Raw genomic sequence first — 20,354 nt, 5'->3', positions numbered from 1 at the left:
AACTATGAGGAGTGGGAGTCTGAGAAAGTCACAGTATGTAATTGTTTTAAAGCCTGTTCTGTGTGAAGTTTTGAATTTAAGTAATATTGTATCTATTTTGACCCTCTCTTAATTAACCTTGTAAGACAGTAACGGCTAGAACAAAGCTGCTGAGTGCCCATGGCTTTCAAATGTGGACCTCTGGGCCAGACAAGGCCAGCCTGCAGGGCAGAGGGAGGGCAGGTTTATCTATCCCACCTCTACTCCCCCTTCAAGCAGACAGACGGTGCCTCTTGTAATTGAGAGAAAAGCATCCAGAACAGCGATTTGCAACCTTTTTCATCCCATGGCACACGTAAACTAATTGCTAACATTCTGTGGCACACCAAAAATTGTATTTTTTGCCAATTGAACAAAAAAAAAAGGTATAATTTTGATACGTGCACACTGGACGGTTATTGTTGTGTTGGCTGTTGTCATTGTTTTCATTTGACAGTCTGTAGGGAAAGAGGTCAGTGCCCCTGACTAAATAGGTACTGCGTGTTTTAAAAAACTCCTGCGGCACACCGGTCGAAATCACTGATGTAGAAGGTGCTTAGAAGGCTTCTTGTCTTTGTGTTGACACAAATCTGCAAGGAACAGAAGCTGGGGGGTAATTGCTCTGCTCAGCGTTGGTAGCCAGTATATTCAGAAGCAGAAGCAGATTACAGAGGGGGAGCTCGCCAGGAAGCTAGAGGCCGCAGTGCCTTCCTTCAGCCTGCTTCCTTCCGAGCTCCAGCAGGCGGCTGTGAATGGCAGTGCTGGTCGTTCACGGCTCAGCCCCGAAGTACCCTACGCATGTTCATCTATGAGCTCCTACCACGGACAGCCAAAGAAATCACTGTGGGAAGGTGGGCTAGTATCTGCTGCTGAGTAGATCCAGAGGGGAAAGTAACAAGACAGTCCTTTCAGACTAAGGTAATAGCAAGAGAGGAGAAAAACCATAAAACAGAGTTAGGGATCTTCAAATAGTCGTTTTGCTTTGTAGTGGTGTCTTATTTCTTGTAATTGACCGGGAGACATACTTATGAATAATCATGTGAGTATGTTCACTTTAGTATTGCATTAATTACCTAGAACTTACTCTTTGAATAATGGCAGTGGATTCAGTGGTATATCTTTATCTCAAGACCTTGAGATCTATACTTCTGAATATTAAGAGTTTTGAGCAAATATTAAAATAGCTTTCTTTGCTTCAAAACTTAAAAAGAATAAGCAAGGTGAAAATACAATAACATACTTACTACACATCTTTGCCCTCGTATTTTAATAACTTACTGTTTTTAGTAAAAGAAAGTGTTAAATTATGAGAATTTATCTTGACTTGACCTTCGGAATATCACTGAGTTTCTCTGGACCTCAGTTTCTTCAGCGGAAAGATGATAGGGGGACTGTCCCTACAGACTGGGAGCCCACGCTCCCGTGTGTTAAATGACACCATTGTCGGCACCTGAAAACACCCAGGTGAGCACCACCTGGAGGCAAGAGCACCATCTAGTGGCAACTACCTCCTGTTACAGCCACGACTTTCAACAGCAAATTGTCTTCCCAGGATTTCGCAGCCAAATAGTAAAAAATTTCTGTTAGAGTCATAGACGATGTAAACTAGAAAGCACCTGAGAGATCAACTAGTCTAGTTTACTCATTTTACCAACTCAAAATAGACAAGTTAGATGAACTCCAGACTTAATATGTAAAAAAAATAACATTTTCCCCATGTGTACGTTTTGTTTCTCTTGACCTTTTTTAAATTGAGGTAAAATTCATATAAAATAAAGCGTTTTTGTGTGAACAGCAGTGGCATTTAGTACGTCCTCTATGGTATACAAACTCCCCTGCGTTCTTAACTACACACTTAGCTCCTATTCAAAAAAAAATCCTACCTGGTTAATGCGAAAAGTATATTAAGAGCGAAGACAAAATGTATTTATGTTTCCTAATTTTTAAATTCTGAGTGTTACTCCAGGGTGGTAAAGAGCAGGGAGGAGGAGATGAAGCAGTTTATCTGAACTTACAGATAGAAAAATGTGAAATAGGTCAGTTTAGAAAATTAACATATTGAGCTTCCTTCCCACTTACTACTCTGTTTATTATTAGATTGGCCAAAAAGTCTGTTTAGTTTTTTCCATGAAATAAAAGACACATTTTTTATTTTTACCAATAACTTTATTGATTTGGATACATTGAGTATGTCGGCTATCTCCTGCTATTGGCTTCTAGTGGGTAGAGGCCAGGGGTGCTGCTAACCATCTCCCAATGCACAAAACAGCCCCACAGCAAAGGGTTATTTGGCCAAGATGTCAATAGTACCATTAACTTCGCAAACCACTTTTGACACATTTGACCAGTCACAGCACCTTCTCCATACACTGCACAAGTCTTTGTTTTTGAGCTTGTGTTCTTACCTTTCTTGAAATAATGAAGCATAATACACCGAAAATGTTATGTATCTTCTTCCATCTTCGATATTAAAATGGCTGCACCAAAATTCACTAATTTGGTACGTTTTTTTTTAATACATGCTGGTATGACAGCTGACACAACACAATCTAACAAAATTGTTTTGAATGAAGTTAAAGACAAGTAAGCACTACTAGAGCCATTGTACAGAAAACACTAAGTGAACTTTTTGGCCAACCCAGTGTATTGTCCAACCTGTCCCTTATCAGTTATTAGAGGTGGCCTCATTCCTCCTTTCCTCCGCAATGGCCTGAATGTAAGACTTGGTGACGTGTTTCCAAAGCCCCGGACATTTAGGAATGGGGAAACCCTTTTATGTAATTTTGTAAGTTATCAATCATTATTTTAAGGTCTTCCTGTATGGCATCACTCCATCCTATTACAAGTGTATACATTTTGAAGTCAGGTTTTAGAAAGCAAAGAGAGCCTTCACGTGTTGGCGTGCAGACCCAACAAGTCTGTCTCTTCAGTGAGTCTGGCTAAATAAACAGCGGTCTGCTGGGAAACTCTGGGAATGGCTGACCTTGGAGGGGGCGGCACTCGGGGGAGGCTGGGTGGGGGGACTTGACTGGTCTGCGGCCCCTGAGTTTCCTTAGAACATGAACATTTGCAGGGGCCTCGCAGAAGTAGGCCCTGCCAAGAGTTGAGACTTCATGACTTCCCTGCTCTCAACAAGTACAATTTAATTGAACATTAAGCAATGTGATCTCTTTCACCTAATAAATCGAGCAAACTCAATAAACATAAATCCTGCTAATGACAGAGCTGACCCTGGTGGGGCTGAGCTCGTCAGCATTCATGGTTATTACTCTCCCTGGAATTCTCGTCGCAAATGCTTCTTGCTGAACTAAGTACTTACCTGATGCTTAAGGTCCAGGGAGTGTATTTAATAATTTTCTTAGGATTTCAGAAGGGCAGCTGGGGAGGAGAAGGAATGAGGCTTTGCCAATTGACCAATTTGGGTTCAAGTCTTTTGCCTAAACCAGGGCTTCACTATAAACCTAATTTTCTTACTGAAAACAAAAGGAGCCCATTACAATTATTTCATAGGGCTGTTCTGAAATTTAAATGAAAAAGGCGTGTGCAAAAGTACTCAACATCTGACCCAAAGAAGCACCGGATGCGTTAGCTGACTTTCCCTTTTTCACCTGTTCTTTAGCGTTTGCATGGTGCTCTTGTTCCCCTAATGCTTTCTTATCTGTTGCACCCCTTTATTATTGGGGATAGAGTCCCAGACCCCTGGTGGATGCCTGAAAAATTGCAGACAATACTGAATCTTATATATTCTACAATGTTTTTTTCTATACATTCCTACCTATGATAAGGTTTAATTTATTAATTAGGCACTGTAAGAGATTAACAATAATAACTAATAAAATAGAACAATCAGAACAATATACTGCAGTAAAATTTATGTGGTTGTGGTCTCTTCTCTCAAAATATCTTATTATAGTATCCTTTTCACTTAAAAGGAGCACTTTACAGCTTCTTCTCAGCACACATGGGTTGCCAGCATCTCTACTCCTGTGTTTTGGGGCCATTATGAAGGAAAATAAGCATAAGTGAACACAAGCAGAAGACCATGGAATATGACCATGGAAGTCAATCTGCTAGCCAGGACGGCTACTGAGGGGCTACGGCGTGGGCAGCACATACAGTGAGGGACACAGGACTAAAGGATGATTCACGTCCCAGGCGGGACAGAGCGGGACGGCATGAGATTTCATCACAGTACTCAGAACCATGTGCAATTTAAAACATATGAACTTTATCTCTAGACCTTTTCTTTTAATATTTTCAGACCACAGTCGACCACAGGCAACTGAAACCTCAGATAAGGGAGGACTACTGTACATGCCCGTGTCCCTCTCTGCGTTTCCTTCCCTCCTCCTCCTCGCCTGGCAGCCTCCTTCCTGCGGATGCTCACCCGCAGGGTGAAGCCTTCCCAGCTCTTCCCGGCTGACTCAGTCCCCACCGCTTCTGCGCCCCGATAAGCTGTTGCACACATCCCGTGTGCTGTTGTGATAGCCCTTTCCTGTCTCAAACCCCACACTGCCCGTAAGATTCTCAACCTCTGCTTAAGTGAGTGAAAGAGCCGACTGATGGCTGGACGAAACAGTGCCTTGCCTTTAACATCACTAAGACGAAGTGCTGTAACCCTGCTCAACACACCAAAAAGTGTGTCCTGTCCAAGGCACCAGAAAGTGGAGAAGCAGGACTAGAACCCAAGGCTTTGACTCCGGGTGTTTTCTGTTTTTTAGTATGCCCAGTTTTCTCCCACAACGCAGTAAGTGTAATATCAGGGAAGCTGGATTCTTGCCTGTTCCCCAGGGACTGTGGGTATGAGCGTGTCCTCTGAGAAAGCAGAAGCGGACAACCAAACCGACGTGGCTTGGTTGTCAATCTGGTTGTCTAACCAGATGTAGCGTGGCCAGTGCAATCCTCTTTCTTCGCGCTTCTTTCGGTATCATCCATCCTGGGTGGAATGTTCTGTAAATGGTCAACAGTTTTCTAATTTCATAAATTATGCTCATTTAAGTCCCCCCCCCCCCCAAAAAAAAACCAATTGCCTGTTAAACGGCGGGCTCAGCATGCATTGGGGTAAATACTCATTTTGTTCTCTCTGTCGCCTTTCTCCATTTGCTGGTTGTATATTTCCCAAACACCGTCATTAATTAATAATACATATGGGAACCTGTAAGAAAAACACCTGGTCTAGAATTTGAGCCAAACAAGACCCATTTTTCTAACGTATAAGAGTCAGCCCTTGTTTCTCCGATGCTGGAAAGTGATGCAATTTCAGCCTGAAGAGTGTGTAGCCCTGCTGTGTGGAGAGCCAAAGGCAGCCTCCTAGCTCTTTCTGGCAGCAGCTGAGTTTAATCGGCCTCAGGCAGAACGAAACTTCACCTCCCAGTTTTCTCACATGCCAAAGTGGCATGGTGACATGCGGCCGTCCAGCCCAGCCCTGCAGACGTGTCTGTCACCAGGAATGGAGGTTTCCCGCCAGGGTCTAGTAATGTGCTTCCCATTGCCACCAACAGCAGGGGCCCCAGACCCACAGGCTCCAGGGGGCAATTTTTAAACTTCTTTTTCAATTTAAAAATTAAAATCAAAGCACCATCTGTTCTGTGAATCTGCCGTGTCAGGGAAAGGAGAGTGATCGATGGCCTGGATCTTGTTTAGACTGCTTAGTGGCGGTGGCCCACGCCGTCCCATGTGTGTCTGTCAAAGCTTTGATCAAGGGCTGGGCATTTGTTCTTGGGGATGTGGGAGCTGCAGTGGGTGGGGGCGGGGAGGTGTGAATATTTCTATTTTCTATTTGGTTTATATCTTCATTTGGCAAGATCCTGGACCAACACATTGTGTGGTATCTCATACACAGTGTTGGCCTCCCAAAGAGAGCCCCGTCTGTTAAGCCAAGTTATTCGTTTGCACCAAGCCCCGGGAAACTGGGTACTTAATTATTGTTGATGGAGTAAGTGAAGGCTGTTTTGGAGAAGGAGAAAGACTCTAGAGACAGAATGGATCTGTTCATCTGCACATGGTGAGCTGGATGAAATGACCACCCAGAGGTTTCCGTGGGCTGCCGTGGGAAGTTGTGTGAATAGCTTAGGTATCCTCTATCCTGGGCTCTATACCCTCACCAGCCACCATTCACTGCACCCCCAAGCCGACTGCAGCTGTGACCCAGCTCTAGATATAACTGAGCACCTCTGAGCTAGAATGGGTTCTGGCTGTGGCTTGGGGTTTGCTCTGAGGCCCAGACATGCTAGGAATGTGCATGTGCCCAGATCCTGAAGAGGGTGCCTTGCCCGAGACTCAGAGAAAATGCTGTGATACTCTAGTTGCTCCCCGGGAAGATGGTGAGAAACCCACTCTTGACTAACACATGTCTGATCAATTCAGACACATAGTAAGAATTGTTGAATGTCAGGCTTTTTCCCTACACTTCGAGTTCTATATATCTAGTGTTAAAGTAAACTATTGTTCATGCTTCATCACTGTCCAATGAAGTAGTTGTATGTTCTAAGGCCCTCAATAAATAAGCCTCATGTCTGAGACGAAGGCTTTGGTCTCTTGACTGAATTAAAGTTTTCCTCCATCTACTAGGAAATTCTAAATAATCTTGCAGTGATACCTAAAGACATCTAGAGACTATGCTTTCATTGCTCTTAATTTACTGCACAATCACTTACCAACTGACCACTGCCTTTAAGTTTCGCTGACACTAAAGTTTGTGTCGATCATTCTGATGCTGTCTTTGCAAACCCTCACTCACTTCCAGCTGCTCAGTAGGGACTAAATAATTTTACCTATGAGGAAAAATTGTACCCTCCATTTTCTTGGTGCTTCAAAATTTATGAACAGGTCCAAAATGTGGTCTCATTTTTGTATGTCAATAACACAGAAGCAGGCAACACAAGGAGTATTACCCACATGTGACAGGCGTGGAAACTGGGGCTTACCCCAAAACGCTAAGCTGAAAGTGGAGTGGTACAATCAGGGCTGGAGCCCCAGCTTCTGCCTCCAGAGCCCCCATTCTTTTCATCACCCCATCCTCACTTCACCCTTGACCCTGGTCAAGAGTGACAGCAGATGTGGGCAGCTGGAGAGGAGGCATGAATGGATGCTCCTCAAAATGCATGTCCCGGTGGTGATGGGAATGCTGCCCATCTTCAGATAGAGAGTGCATGTAACGCAGAAATGTTTTGGTAACTGACCAAAACTGTCTTGAAGTTTGGAATGTGTGTCCTCTGAAGCAGCCCAGGACAGTACGTCTAGAATCTTAACAGAGAAATGCATGGCTGGGTAAGAGGAGTGGGCAAAGAAGAAGCCTCAAGTCCCAAAGGTCCGACCCCCATTCTTCTCCTCTGCCCCCCTCCCCAGGAGACATCAGGGTGGAAGCCTTCCTAGGAGCCAGTTGGTAGTCCCCAAACCCAGCTTACAATTGCTTTCTTGATGCTTTTGGATGAGTGCATTTTTAAAATCAATCCGAAGTATCTTCTCCTGTAGAGTAAATTCTACTCATCTATTTAGTTTTGGGGCCAGTACCACCTTTTCCAGGAAGATTCTCATCAGCCTTTCCCTGGAGCAGAAGTCTGTTTGTCCTTGCCACTCCTCTCCCACTCGGTCCCTTCCTTTTGCAATACGAGATGGGGAGAGCTGGCAGGGTAGCCACCAGCTTGTTTCTTAGCAGAGGAGCCATGGTCTAGGGCAAGGTCACAGGCTGGCAGCTCACATAGCCCTGGGACGGCCGTGGCTCTGTGTCACCAGCCCCAGGACCTCGAGTCTCAGCAGGGCTCCCCGACGAGCCACATGTCAGAGAGGAACTTGCCCAGCTGTGTCTGGGCTTAGTTTTACAAAATAAGAACATGAATTAATTTATTTTTAATATCCATTCTTGATCACAACTGTTGCTTGGGTAGAAAATACGGGACAAGTCTCCCTTTCAGATGCACAGCAAATGTCCATGAAAAGCCACGAGAGAAAATGACCTCAGCTCTTGAAACTTGGAAACATCTCAGCAATCTCGCTCTCACAAGGAAGTCCTTAATTCTTCTCTCTCAGACTCGAAGCAGAACTGACAGCCATGTGTGTTCTCTCTGTATGAAGTTGGGTTTTTTTCCCCCAAGTCAGGATCTTTTTCCAGGTTCAGCTATTTCCTTAATGAAATTAATATTTCTCATGAAATGCTTTTGTGCAGACATATTGGGCTGTCTGGGGTCTGTATGTTCTTCCTGGAATACGTCTGTCCGAGGAGAATTTTAGGGAGGGGCACCCATCGCCCTCCCCTATCCAGTGGTGCAGAGTCAGACTTTCTGTGGCTTTAGACTTTCTTGGTGCAGTTCTGGGAGAGAATTGTGTGTGTGCACAGTTAAGCTTGCACACACACACACACACACACACACCCTTTGACTCCTGTGCATTTGGAGGTGAAAGAAGGCCTTGAGCATTCCCACTATTGCCTTAGAGCATTTCCTGAGTTTTGCAAGTTACAGAAGGAGAGAAAACAGAGGACAGTTCTCTCCAGCCGAGGTCCAGGCACGTGGCTGTTGCCTTGTGTGACTGCCCCAAGGGCATCCACCCAGCCCTGGGACACACTGGCCTGCAGCTCACAGTTCTGGCGGAGCTATTGAAGTCTGGGGAGCCCCAGAATCGTGACCATCTGCCAGATGAATCCTCAGGCAGCACACCTCTGTAAAACACGCATTCACAACGTGAAGCTGTCCTTCATAAAGCTTTCGTCTCTGGGCCTTCCACATAACTCTGCTCCTAAACATAGGCAAGGGCTGGGGCCACAGACTGGATTGACAGCCCAGCCACCCCAGACAGGTGTGCTGGTGGGTCCTGTGAAAAAGGCAACGTGGAGTTTAGATAGAGGTCCGATGGCCGTGGGGCTGACCTAGCTTAGAACGGGAAGACGGCCTCAGGAGGTGGTAACTGCAGGAGAATCCATCTGGGGTGCAGAGGAGGTAAAGACAAGAATTGCAAAGGGGCTGAGAAGTTGTAGGAGAGGCAGAAAGTTAACTGTGCAGGAGCTGGAGCTTCCTTACTGAGTTCAAGTCTGGTACTGCCACGTGTCAGCTGTCACTTAACCTCTCTGCTTCTGTTTCCTCATCTGTAAGACGGGGGTGATGACAGCACCCTTCACAGGGTGCTGTGAGTGGTGTATTAGTGAAGTAGTATGTGTTAAGTAAGAGCAGTGCTGTAACGGTGGGAATGGTAACCCAGCCCTCCATTTTTGGATGTTGCTTCTGTAAGTGCTGACGCTAATGTGTAGCTTGTAGGTGAACAGCGTGTTGGTATGGGAATCCCAGGAACTAGTTTCAAAAGATACAGACTCTAACCTTCAGAGTCTGGGAGATTTGCTGACCTTCAGTCGTGGGGCCAGGGTGATGCACCCCGGACATCACTGTCCTGACCGGAATGGACTGTGCTCGTCTGCACGTAGAGAACTTTTCAGTCCCCTCCCTGGGTCTCTTTGTTCTGTTCCCCTTTCTCTCCTTATAAAAACCTCTGCCTGCACTGAGAGGTGGAGATGGGCTTTGAGACATGAGTCCCCGTTGTCCCAGGTGACGGGCTTGGAGACTGAGTTCCCCCTCTTCCGGGTTGCTGGCATCTGAGAATAAACCACTTTCCTTTACATCAGCACCTGCCTCCCCAGTTCCGGCTTTCACAGCGGCAGGCAGACCTGCATTCGGTTCCAGCACCCAGCACAGAGCAAGCATTATACGGCTGGTAGCTATTGTTATTACTGCTGCCTTTACTACACTATGATGATGGAGATGATACCATATTGACTATAATATGATTCCTAAGGACCAGGTCTTGAGAATAGAGTTATAATAACTTCTGCTAAATTTAAATGCTACTTCATAGCATCCTGGCTTGCTAGTTGCCTATTTTTTGGATCATCAGAGACACATTTTTTCTCTCTCTAGTGAAGGTACCTATCCTTAAGAATGACTACTTTATACCTTTAAAGTGTTTTGATGACAACACCAGATGGGTTCCGGTAACACCATCCTTCTCACAGGCCTGCCTCACTCTCAGATGGCTTGTGTTTTAGTTCCTTACTCTCCTGGGATACGTCCTACCAACTGTTCAGCTACTATTTTTGATTTAGAGTTCAAGCTGGAATCTTAGTGATGTTCTGCAGCTCCCTGGTGTGTGGATGGGCTGCGCTGTCATGAAGAGCCCCAAGACGCCTCTAGGGCCAGTGGTGTGTGGGAGGGACGGGGCACACGGGGGACAGAGAGCCCCGGCAGGTTCCCAGCGCTCCGAGCTGGAAGGGGGTGTGTCTAGGTGCAAGCAGACACTGAAGGCGTGTCCCTTCCCTTGTTTCTTTCTTAGACGACTATGCGCAGCTGTGTAACATCCCCATCACAGGACGCCGGCGGCCGTACGGACGGGACGCCTTGGTCGACTTCAGCGAACAGTACTCTCCGGAAGCTGACCCCTACTTCATTCAGGACCGTAAGCAGAAGTCTCTGGTTACTTCAAAACTCAGTGCGGTTAAAGTTTGGCCACCAGTTCTCACGATGTAGCCCTGGGAACTTGTTAGAAATGCAGATTTTCAGGCTGCACGCTGGACCCGCTGAATCAGAAACTTGGGGGTTTCGCTGGCCCCTGAGGTGACCTTTATGCCTCTCACGTTGGAGAACTGTTGGTAGGGATGCTGTTATGTTTACTGTCTTTAAAGTGAATGATCTGATGGCTATAATTTTCAACACAAAATCATTTTTAATTTTATTGATGTTTAGAGAAAGAGGATGGAGGACAGGCGGTGGGAGGGGGGGAGGGAGAGAAAGAGAAACATTGATTTGTTGTTCCACTTATTTATGCATTCATTGGTTGATTCTCTTATGTGCCTGGACCAGGGATAAAACCTGCAACCTTGGTACATCAGGTGGATGCTGTAAGCAACTTAGCTACCTAGCCAGGGCAGCAAAATCACTTTTTACCCATTAAGTAGTTACCTAGTTTGAGAGTTTTCTTAAATGCCCAGTTAGAAACTGTAGCCTCTTTTTCACACTGGGAAATGACAAAGGTTAACTGTTCCTACTTGCTCTTACAAGTATTTTAGAGTGGGAGGTCAGAAAAATTGCTTGTCTGGTTAGAAATGGATGTTTAGAATCCACCTGTGAGGGGATGCATTAGGTAGGCTGTTATGTGTGTGGCTTTTCCTGGATTGGTGAGCATGGTTTTCTTGCGAGATGTGGCACGTGAGAAGCTCACTCCCGTTTAGAAAGCAACGGTCTGACGGTGTGCAACCCAGCAGCCTGGGTGAGGAAGCCACACAACGTTTCAATGGGGGAACCGGAGCTTTCATTTAGACCAACTGTTTGAAGGCTCAGAAACAGAGGAACAAGTGAAATATCAGCAGATGGCAGGTCGTGTCACTTCAAGAACAGGAATAGGAAACAGGGATCCTAGCTGCCTCGTCCACGACTTACAGAGGGGCCGGTCTTGCAGGGGGAGTCCCCGTGGACCAGGGAGTGGGGCTGAGGGGACGTTGGAAAGACTGCTGAATCACAGAATTCAGGGGAACTTTTTCTTTCTTCGGGCCCTGGCACCTGCTCCGTCCCGCTCGTCATGGCCCCTTCCTGGGGGGCAGCGCAAGCTTTGTAGGTGCGCTCGGATTTCCTTCAGTTCTGAGTTGAAGAGTTTTTTCCCTCTTCCCTTCCCTTTTCTCCTTCCTCTCTCTCTCCCCGCTCCCTTTCTTCTTTCTTCCCTTCCTTCCTTTTGTGTTTTGAAGGGTGCACTGTATTGCTCATCCATTAAGAGTGTTTTAAAACTTACAGGAACACAGCACTCTAAGAACCCAGCTGGGCTGATTGACACACCTCGGTACCCCCCACGCAGGCCTAGAGCACGCCAGCGCCCAGAAGCCCCGGTGCCCTTTCCTCGCCCACTCCCTGCAAGGGCAGCTGCCATCCTGGCTTCTGACACCTGAGACTGTTTTAAATCACCATCGTGAAATGTGCCTGAGGGCGCTAACCGCTGTTAGACCGTGCACTTACGGTTTCTGCACTTCTCTGTGTTTATGTTATAGGTCGATAAACATTTACCTTAAAAAGAGAGAGAAAGGAAAAAAAGGAGAAGAAATATTGAGGTTGAGAGAAAGCCAGCTTACCTGGCCCATAAATCCAGAATACCAGCTCAAGTCTGTAAGCAGTTCGACATGGACCCGCAGCTTGCGCATGCAGCATAGGTCAGATGTCAGGAGTTTCGAAGTTGAAATGTCCTGGCTTATGTACCTTCTTTTTTTAAAGCTGACATTGCCTTAGCACTCCTTTTAAATTCACTACAAATATTAAGAAAGAAACAAGGTATCACATCAATTTCCTACTTAGCAGCATAGGAGGTGGAGATGCAGTTCCAAGACCTCCAGCCTTGACCTATGCCACAGCCTTTAAATTCCACAAGTTAGGAGAAGTCGCTTCTCCTAGTCCGACCAGGAGCAAGGGCTTTCTGGCCCTGCTGGAGAAATGGTGATATTGGGTAGATAGTAACATAGAGGGGAGGCTGTGCATTCTTCCCACCTTTACGATTCACCGTCTCCTGCCTTCTGGTTACTTCAGAATATTAGCTGATGGCTGTTGGTGCCTTTACTTAGAGTGATACCTGTGAAACTGGAATCTCCTGCAGCAGAGACCAACTCTTTCTCCTAAAGGACCAGGTAGTAAAAGTTTTAGGCTTTGCAGCCGTATCATCTGCATTGTAGCTACTCAGCTCTGCCAGACATACGTCAGTGAGTGGGTACGACCGTGTTCCAGTGACATTGCACTGACAAAAATCAGCAGCAGGCCAGATTCGGGGCGGTGGGTGCCCTGTGCCGAGTCCTGTGGAAGTATTTTGGGGAGTCTACTTGAAGTCTACATAAGAGCTTAAAATTTAATTTCATGCTTTGCCTTTTTGTTTTATCCCCACCCCAGGACATACTTAATGATTTTAGAGAGAGGGGGAGAGAAACATCAACCAGTTGCCTCTCCTGCACACCCTGACCAGGGACCAAACCCGCAACCTAGGCCTTTGCCCTGACCGGGAATCAAACCCACGATCTTTCAGTTTATGAGATGACACTCCAACCAGCTGAGCCACACTGGCCAGGGCTGATTTCAAGTTTAAGTTTATATAATAAAACATCATTTTACTAGATACAAAGTCAAAATGATTTTGCTGTGCTATCTGGAATTTGGCTTTATTCTCTTAAGTCAGTATTTATCAAACTGGCTTTGGGGATCAGCTGACATATTCTTGATGACCTGTAATATTTTTTTCCTTTTCAGATTTTAAAAAGGGCTTGTCATGGATGTCTTAACTAAATTTGTAAGATCACTGAGTTATACTTTGCAGCCCTGCATAAGCAATGATGTTTTGCTGCCCCCTGCAGTTCTGCTGGAGAATTACTTCAAAGGTCTAATAGTTGGGTCTACATTTTAATTTTTTTCCTTAAACTATGTTCAATTACTGTTTACATTCAGTATTATTCTATATTAGTTTCAGATGCACAGAAAAGTGGTTCTAAAATCGTGCACTTCACAGCGTGGTCCCCCCACTGCTTGAAGTACCCCTCCAGGCCCCATGCATAGTTATCACGGTATCATTGACCAAGTTCCCCAACCTGTAATCTCCGCCTCTGTGACTACAATTAGTACTTCTTAATCCCTCCACCTCTGTCACCCAGCCGCCCGACCCTCATTTGGATTTTTTTTGACGCTAACACATGGGGAGTTTCCGCAGGTGGGGAGGGTTGAGGGGTCACGTCAGCAGTGTGTTTGAGTGACCTTGGCTTTGTATCGACAACATCCTTCTCTAGAGAGAAAGCTGAACATCCTTGATGCCTGGTCAGATTGTTTTTATGTTATTAAACTCTAGCTCTGAATCAGTTTAAAGATATCTAAACTACACATAGAGCCAAACAAGAGCTTCTTTGTGTCCTTACAAAAAGCCTTTTGGTTTACTAGACACAAGCAAGATGTACTCCACTCATTTATCAGGATGTTTTGAGTCCCTGTTACTGCCTTTGTCCTTTGCTCCCCAAGAGCCCGGCTCATTCTGAAGCCAGAGCAAACAAACAGACTCGGCAGGGCGAGGCCAGGCCGCCTGGCTCTCTCTCTCCTGGGCTTTCTGAGCAAACGTCGCCCGAACTCTGGTACATTCGCTCTTGGCTCCGCACTGAACCACGTCCTGATGTTTGCTAGTGAGAACTCAGGAAATCTAGCATTTTAGATGCAAACTTTAAATAATTAAGGGCAAAACCAAAAATTATACTTGATTGATCGTTTTAAGTGACTTTGATACAGAACATCAGAATTCCAGATGTGCTAATCTGCACAGCATATATAGAAAGTTTTTAATATTTTCTGCTTAATATTGTATTGTGGCTACATTCAGTATTCACTTAAATTTTAATGCTAACTTTAAGGTGTCTGAAATATTAAATATGTCTATCTGATGAACCATAAGCTTAATAACCATATAGACTTTTTCTTTTTTATAAGATTTATTTATTTATTTTTACAGAAGAGGGGAGGAGGGAGAAAGAGAGTGATAGAAACATCGATGCGAGAGAGAAACATTGATTGGTTGCCTCTTGCAGGTGCCCTGACTGGGGACTGAACCCGAAACCCAGGCATGTGCCCTGACTGGGAATCCAGCTGGTGGCCTTTCTCTTTGCCGGCTGACACCCAACCAGCTGAGCCACACTGGTCAGGGCGATAACCATACAGTTTTTAAAACTGGTTTAAGACAGTGGAAATTTCTAACTTGGCTCCTGCCCCGTCATGTCCAGGTTTCTTAAACAGCTTTGAGGAGCTGCAGGCTGAGGAGTGCGGCATCCTCAACGGGTGTGAGAACGGCCGCTGCGTGAGGGTGCAGGAAGGCTACACCTGCGACTGCTTTGACGGGTATCACCTGGATATGGCCAAGATGACCTGTGTCGGTAAGAATGATGCGTCTTATGGGAAACGGTTCTCTCCCTGAGATCCCCTGTGGTCAGATCTCATGCGCTCAGGCACATGTAAGGCGGGTTTGCAGAGTCTGGGTTGAGGAAGGTGAGGGACTTTTAAAGGTGGATGGTGGTGGTGGTTGCACAACAGTGTGAACATACTGTGCTTAATTCCACTGGACTGTCCACTTAACAATGGTTAACATGGTCAAGTTTATGTTCTGTGTATTCCACAGTTTTTTAAAAATCGACTTGATAGCTCATTTAAGAATTCCTGTAGAATTCCTCACATGTGAAGAGGCCAGAATGTTCCAGGGAATGACTTTGTCTCTTTTTAAAAATTTTTTTTTTATTTATTGGTTTGAGAGAGAGAGAGAAACATCAATTTGTTGTTCCATTTACTTATGCATTCATTGGTTGATTTTTGTATGTGCCCTGACTGGGGATTGAACCTGCAACCTTGGTGTATTGGGATGATGCTCTAACCACCTGGCCAGGGCATGACTTTGCCTCTTTTAAATTCAACTTCCGACTATGCAGCCAGTAATGTTTTCCCTGAACACCTGACACAAGCATAAGGGAATATAGATGTCTGTAAAAATACAACTTATGTGGTAGTCATTCAGAAAAAGTTCCTTCTAAAACTCTCTCTTGGTGGCTTCCCAATTATTTTTAAAAGAACAGTAAACACACCCTTATCCTCTCCAGGCGACCATGGAGTGACCTTCCAGATTGTGTCCCAGGGCCCTTTGGCTTCTATGCTAAAAGGCCTTGGGTTTAAGGGTTTGGTTTTTTTTCTGGGTTTTTTTTCCCCCTATTTTTTTGTGGTTCTTCTCCCTCCTGTAGTGTCCCTGCTTAGTTTCGTTAGCCTTGGTGTGTGCTGGGTCTGGAAAATAGGAAACCTCAGTTATGACAGGGGTTTCCGGTGCAAAGAGCCTGTCTTTCCTGTGGAAAGAAACCTGAGGAGGTAATGCCAGGCTTCAGAGGGGCTGCTCCGAAAACTCTGGGCTCGCCGCTCTCGTTCTTACCTGTATTCCTCCTGACAAATCCAGCTGTTCTGTACCTGTGGAAAGGAAGTGAGAAGTAGGATAGTTCTTCCAGCTTTCTTGAGGTGTGACTGTAAAATGTCAGGCTAACACATTGTTCATATTGTGTTAAATAATGGAAAGAAATTCTAGAACTTCTCTGATAATCTGCATTTGTAAGACTAAAAATTCTTATCTATCACGTGATTGAAACAGAGCTTAATGGGGAAGTTTCGGAGTAGGGGTGTTGGAGGGGGAAGAGAACAGCCCCGCTGTGTTCAGGCCAGACACCTCGATGCCCCAGGTAAGCTGTCTTTGCTCGCGGAGTACATCAAAGCTCGTTTACCTGGGTTGTTCGGCTTATTGCAGATGTAAACGAATGTGACGAGTTGAACAACCGGATGTCTCTCTGCAAGAACGCCAAGTGCATCAACACAGAAGGCTCCTACAAGTGTTTGTGTCTGCCAGGCTACGTTCCTTCTGACAAGCCAAACTACTGCACTCCGTTGAATGCCGCCTTGAATTTAGAAAAAGACAGTGACCTGGAGTAAACGAAAATCTACATAACCTAAGCCCATATACTCTGCACTGTGTAAAGGAAAAGAGAGAAATGTATTATACTTGAGACATTGCACCTGACCCGGCATGTCGGAACAAGCACGGGAACGTCACGGTATTGCATATCGTCCGAAGACCGTGCAAGGGTTCGGTGTGCGCCTGCCTGGTGGAGCCGACCAAACGGACATTTCTCTGAAAAACCAGTATATATAGTCTGTTCATATGTAAAATTCAGTGGAAAAGAGGCGGAGCAGTGCTGTTATTTTAAACAGAAGTTTGTATTATTATGTTGTCTTGTTGTTTTTTTTTTTTACTATTGCTTGATTAAATTTGGCATTTAAATAGTGGTGGAAATATTTTATATAATTTTCAATTTTTTGGTTGTGCAGTTCCTTGGCTATTGTTTTTCTTTTCCCTCAGATTTTTTTTTTAAATCTCAAGTGCACAAGTCGTTGATAAAATATTGTTAAACTGTATTGTAAGTATCGTGACACAGGGTTATGCTATTCCTAGTCTGGAACATTTTAAAATTCAACTTGTCTGTCCTGTGGAGCAGATGAGTTTTGTTTCAAAACTTTGATACACATTTGGAGAAAAGTACTTTGTATTTTCGGTGTATCATCTGATCCTAATGTCCATTCTTAGCCAAGCTGCTGGCAGGTGTCGGTTGGTCCCTTTCCCACTGAAGTGGAAGATGCAGTGAGCACATGAGTATTGTAACGTGGAAAGTATGCCCAGCAACATTGTTTGAAAACTTGATGATCCCAGCATATTTACCATTGTATATGAAAGCAAAATAAATCACCATTTTTTAGAAAATCTTCTATCTGAGAGTAATTGTCAATGAGTACACATGTACAAGTCATATCCCCCCACCTGTATTTTTACCAATGGTTCTCTATCAGGGTAGCGTCTTTTGCAGGCTCATTGTTAAATTTGTTAGATACAGTAAAGGACTGAATTTTGTCCCCTCAGAATTTGTATGTTGATATCCTAACCATGCAGTACCTCATAACGGGGCTGTGTGTGGGGAGAGGGTCTTTAGGGAGGTCACTAGGGTTAAATAAGATCACTGGGGTGGGCCCTAACACAGGTGGTAGGTGTCCTGATAAGAACAGTAGGACACACACACAGGAAATGTCACAGGAAGACACAGGGAGAAGATGACCATCTACAGGCCAAGGAGAGAGGCCTCCAGAATTGTAAGAAAATCAATTCGCTGTTTAAGCCACCCAGTGTGTGGTATTGTTGTGGAAGCCTTGGCGAGTTAAGGAAGGTACTCGTGTCAGGAAGAAGGAATGGTAGCTTTCAAAGTTCCTCTCCCTGCTTAAGACACATCCACAGTCGTGCGATTGTTTCACAACTTAAACTGAACTGCAGAGTCCATTTTTTACTTAATTAGATGCATCTGAGTTTTAAAAAGAAATTTAAAAAACGTATGTATGGGCATACTCGGCAGATAATCTCCCAATTGAACATTTTCCTGAAAGACAGCCTTTTGGTTTTTAATATTCGTAGGAGGCAGAATAAAGGCCCATCAAAGATGTCCATGCCCCAGTCTCTAGAGCCTGTGAGGATGCCACCATACGTGGCAAGTGGGGATCAAGGTTGCGGGTGGAATGCATGTTGCTAACGCACTAGCCACCAAATGCGTGGTAATTCATTGCAGCAGCAATAAAAAGCTGAAATAACACCCAAGCATCGTAAAATGTACCTGTCTCTCTCTCAACATTTTTCAATTAATGTTTAGAGGTAGGAGAAACATTTTGATATCCTAAAAATCCTGTGTTGGCCAAGTCTTGAGGTATATCCCAAATATAATAATAGTTGGAATCACCACAGATGTTTGGAAAGCACTATCAACAAAGTGGATGTGCCTGGGGACCTCGCTGGGATGGAGAGGCCCACCATGTACACTCCGCGCGACCAGCTGCAGCTCACGTGCTTGTGCTGAGTGCATTTCCACAGTGCATCCATGTCTGTCGAGCCCTAATTTTTACCTCGTGCTGTGTGAGTCCCCCCCAAATAGAGCAAGTATCGAAAATTGTGACAAGGAAGCCACGTGAGTGAGAAGGGCAATTACAATGCAAGAGAAGCTATTTCTGCACACAAAGCAGCTCTGTAAACATCATTGTCAGTCCAGAAGAGATGTTGTAAGCATCTTACATTCCAACGTGTTTTTTTTTAATAATGTTTCATTGTATTCTTAGGAATTTGGTTAGGGGACTGAGGTGTATCCTAAATTCGGTTAGCATTTCCCCAAAATGTTTGATTTTGCACACCGCTAACATTAAGCAGGAGATACCTGTATATGTAATAAAAGTACACAGCTGTAAGTGGAACTACTTAGATTTTGCGTGTTTTGTTGCATAAATGTTGTCTCATGGCCCTGGAAAAAGTTTTGTTTTTGTAATACATACAATTCTTTTAGTTCCTTTCAGGAGCTCCTCCAGATGGATTGTATGTATTACAAATACATATGTACTTGTCCTCCAAACCGCAGCTTGGGGATTCTGTGGCAGTGGTCCTACTTGGCCATGAAGAGACAGACTCATAGAGCAGTGCATTCTAGTCATTCGTTATACTGATTATGCACAATTCATTATGCCGTCACATGCATTTCCCAGCTGTCTGAGTCAGAGCCAGTCTCTTTCTCCATCCGCAGAACAGGTCTCTGTACTTTGAAGTACTGATCATCAGTAACTTTCGATTCTTTCGTCATAGTAATCAAGCATGGTTCCCAAAACGCTAGCCCTGCTGACTGGGGTGAGCCTGCGCAATTTGAAGTTGTAAGCTTGAAAGCTGCCATGTTACCTGAAACGAGAACCAGGTACAAAGCCAGCAAACCAGGTCCGTGCTAAATGTATCAAAATTTTGCACAATTTCATCATTCACAGTTCTCTAAAAAATGCTTATAAGTTAAAAAGAATACCATAATTTAGCTTTAGTATTCTCACACACAACGGACTGACTGACTCTAAAACGTACCTGAATTGTTCTGGTCGATGTTAATGACCCAATGTTGGCAGAAAGCACAGATCCGGTATGTTTGCAAATGAGGTTCATGAACATTTCTTCTGGGTCCACAGTGCAAGAAAACAGTCACCACACATGCCAGCACCGTGTGTCCCTGCTTGTGGGGACAAACCATAACCATGAATTTAGGAATTATTCTGATAACTGGCAACGTTAAAAATACTATGATTCTAATGCTCTAACTTTCAAATGAGATTGATTTAAATCTATACTTAAGTACCTTTGATCTACTGCTCAAATCTTTGGTAAGAAGAAAACAAAGATGGCTGTCACAGCTTCCTATGAACATCATAGCTCATCGCAATTATGAGGGAAAACAGGAATCAGGGAAAGAAACGGCGAATGCAAGAATAAATCATAGTCCGCTAACATGGAAGACACTTCTCAGGGAAAAGGGCCCCTAATTTTGGGATCAAACAGTGGTAATCATCACAGGGATATGCGTGGCCTGAGCCAGCTTCCACCCATCTTTGAGCATGTGGGACCGCTGTCGCTGGTGGGACGGAAACCACTGCGTCCCTCATTCTCAGAGCCTTCCTTGCCTTCCTCACCGCTCCAGACCAGTGCCTGCTCAGTAGACCTTTCCGTGATGATGGGAAGGTTCCATATGCACCTGTCCACTGTCAGCTTACTTGTCCCAGGCGTTGTGCTTGACGCTGGGACTGTGCGGATGAAGAACTTGTAGCGTCTGACCCACAGCCAGCTCAGAAGATAAATGTGAGTTCAACTAACACACCACAATGAGGTAAGTCATCCAGGGGAAGCTAGAACTGTGCAGGTCTTAAATTTTACCAGGGAAAAGA

General features: G+C 44.9%; 1 protein-coding gene across 12 annotated transcripts in view; it reads left to right on the top strand.

Annotated features, from left to right (window-relative positions):
* The window catches only part of LTBP1 (latent transforming growth factor beta binding protein 1), a 365,905-nt gene extending 347,037 nt beyond the window's left edge, over nt 1-18,868 (top strand). For all 12 annotated transcript variants that reach the window (XM_045189319.3, XM_024552641.4, XM_045189318.3 and 9 more), the window contains 3 exons: nt 10,333-10,455; nt 14,777-14,926; nt 16,327-18,868. In XM_045189319.3, coding sequence (XP_045045254.2) covers nt 10,333-10,455; nt 14,777-14,926; nt 16,327-16,508 — 455 coding nt within the window. In that variant the 3' untranslated portion in view covers nt 16,509-18,868. The remainder of the gene's footprint in view (nt 1-10,332; nt 10,456-14,776; nt 14,927-16,326) is intronic.
* The last annotated feature ends 1,486 nt before the right edge of the window (nt 18,869-20,354 follow it).

The sequence above is a fragment of the Desmodus rotundus genome, chromosome 5, assembly GCF_022682495.2.
Source record: "Desmodus rotundus isolate HL8 chromosome 5, HLdesRot8A.1, whole genome shotgun sequence".
Taxonomy (NCBI): domain Eukaryota; kingdom Metazoa; phylum Chordata; class Mammalia; order Chiroptera; family Phyllostomidae; genus Desmodus; species Desmodus rotundus.
The sequence above is the reverse complement of the archived record's forward strand: the minus strand, read 5'-3'. Positions and strand labels throughout refer to the sequence as shown.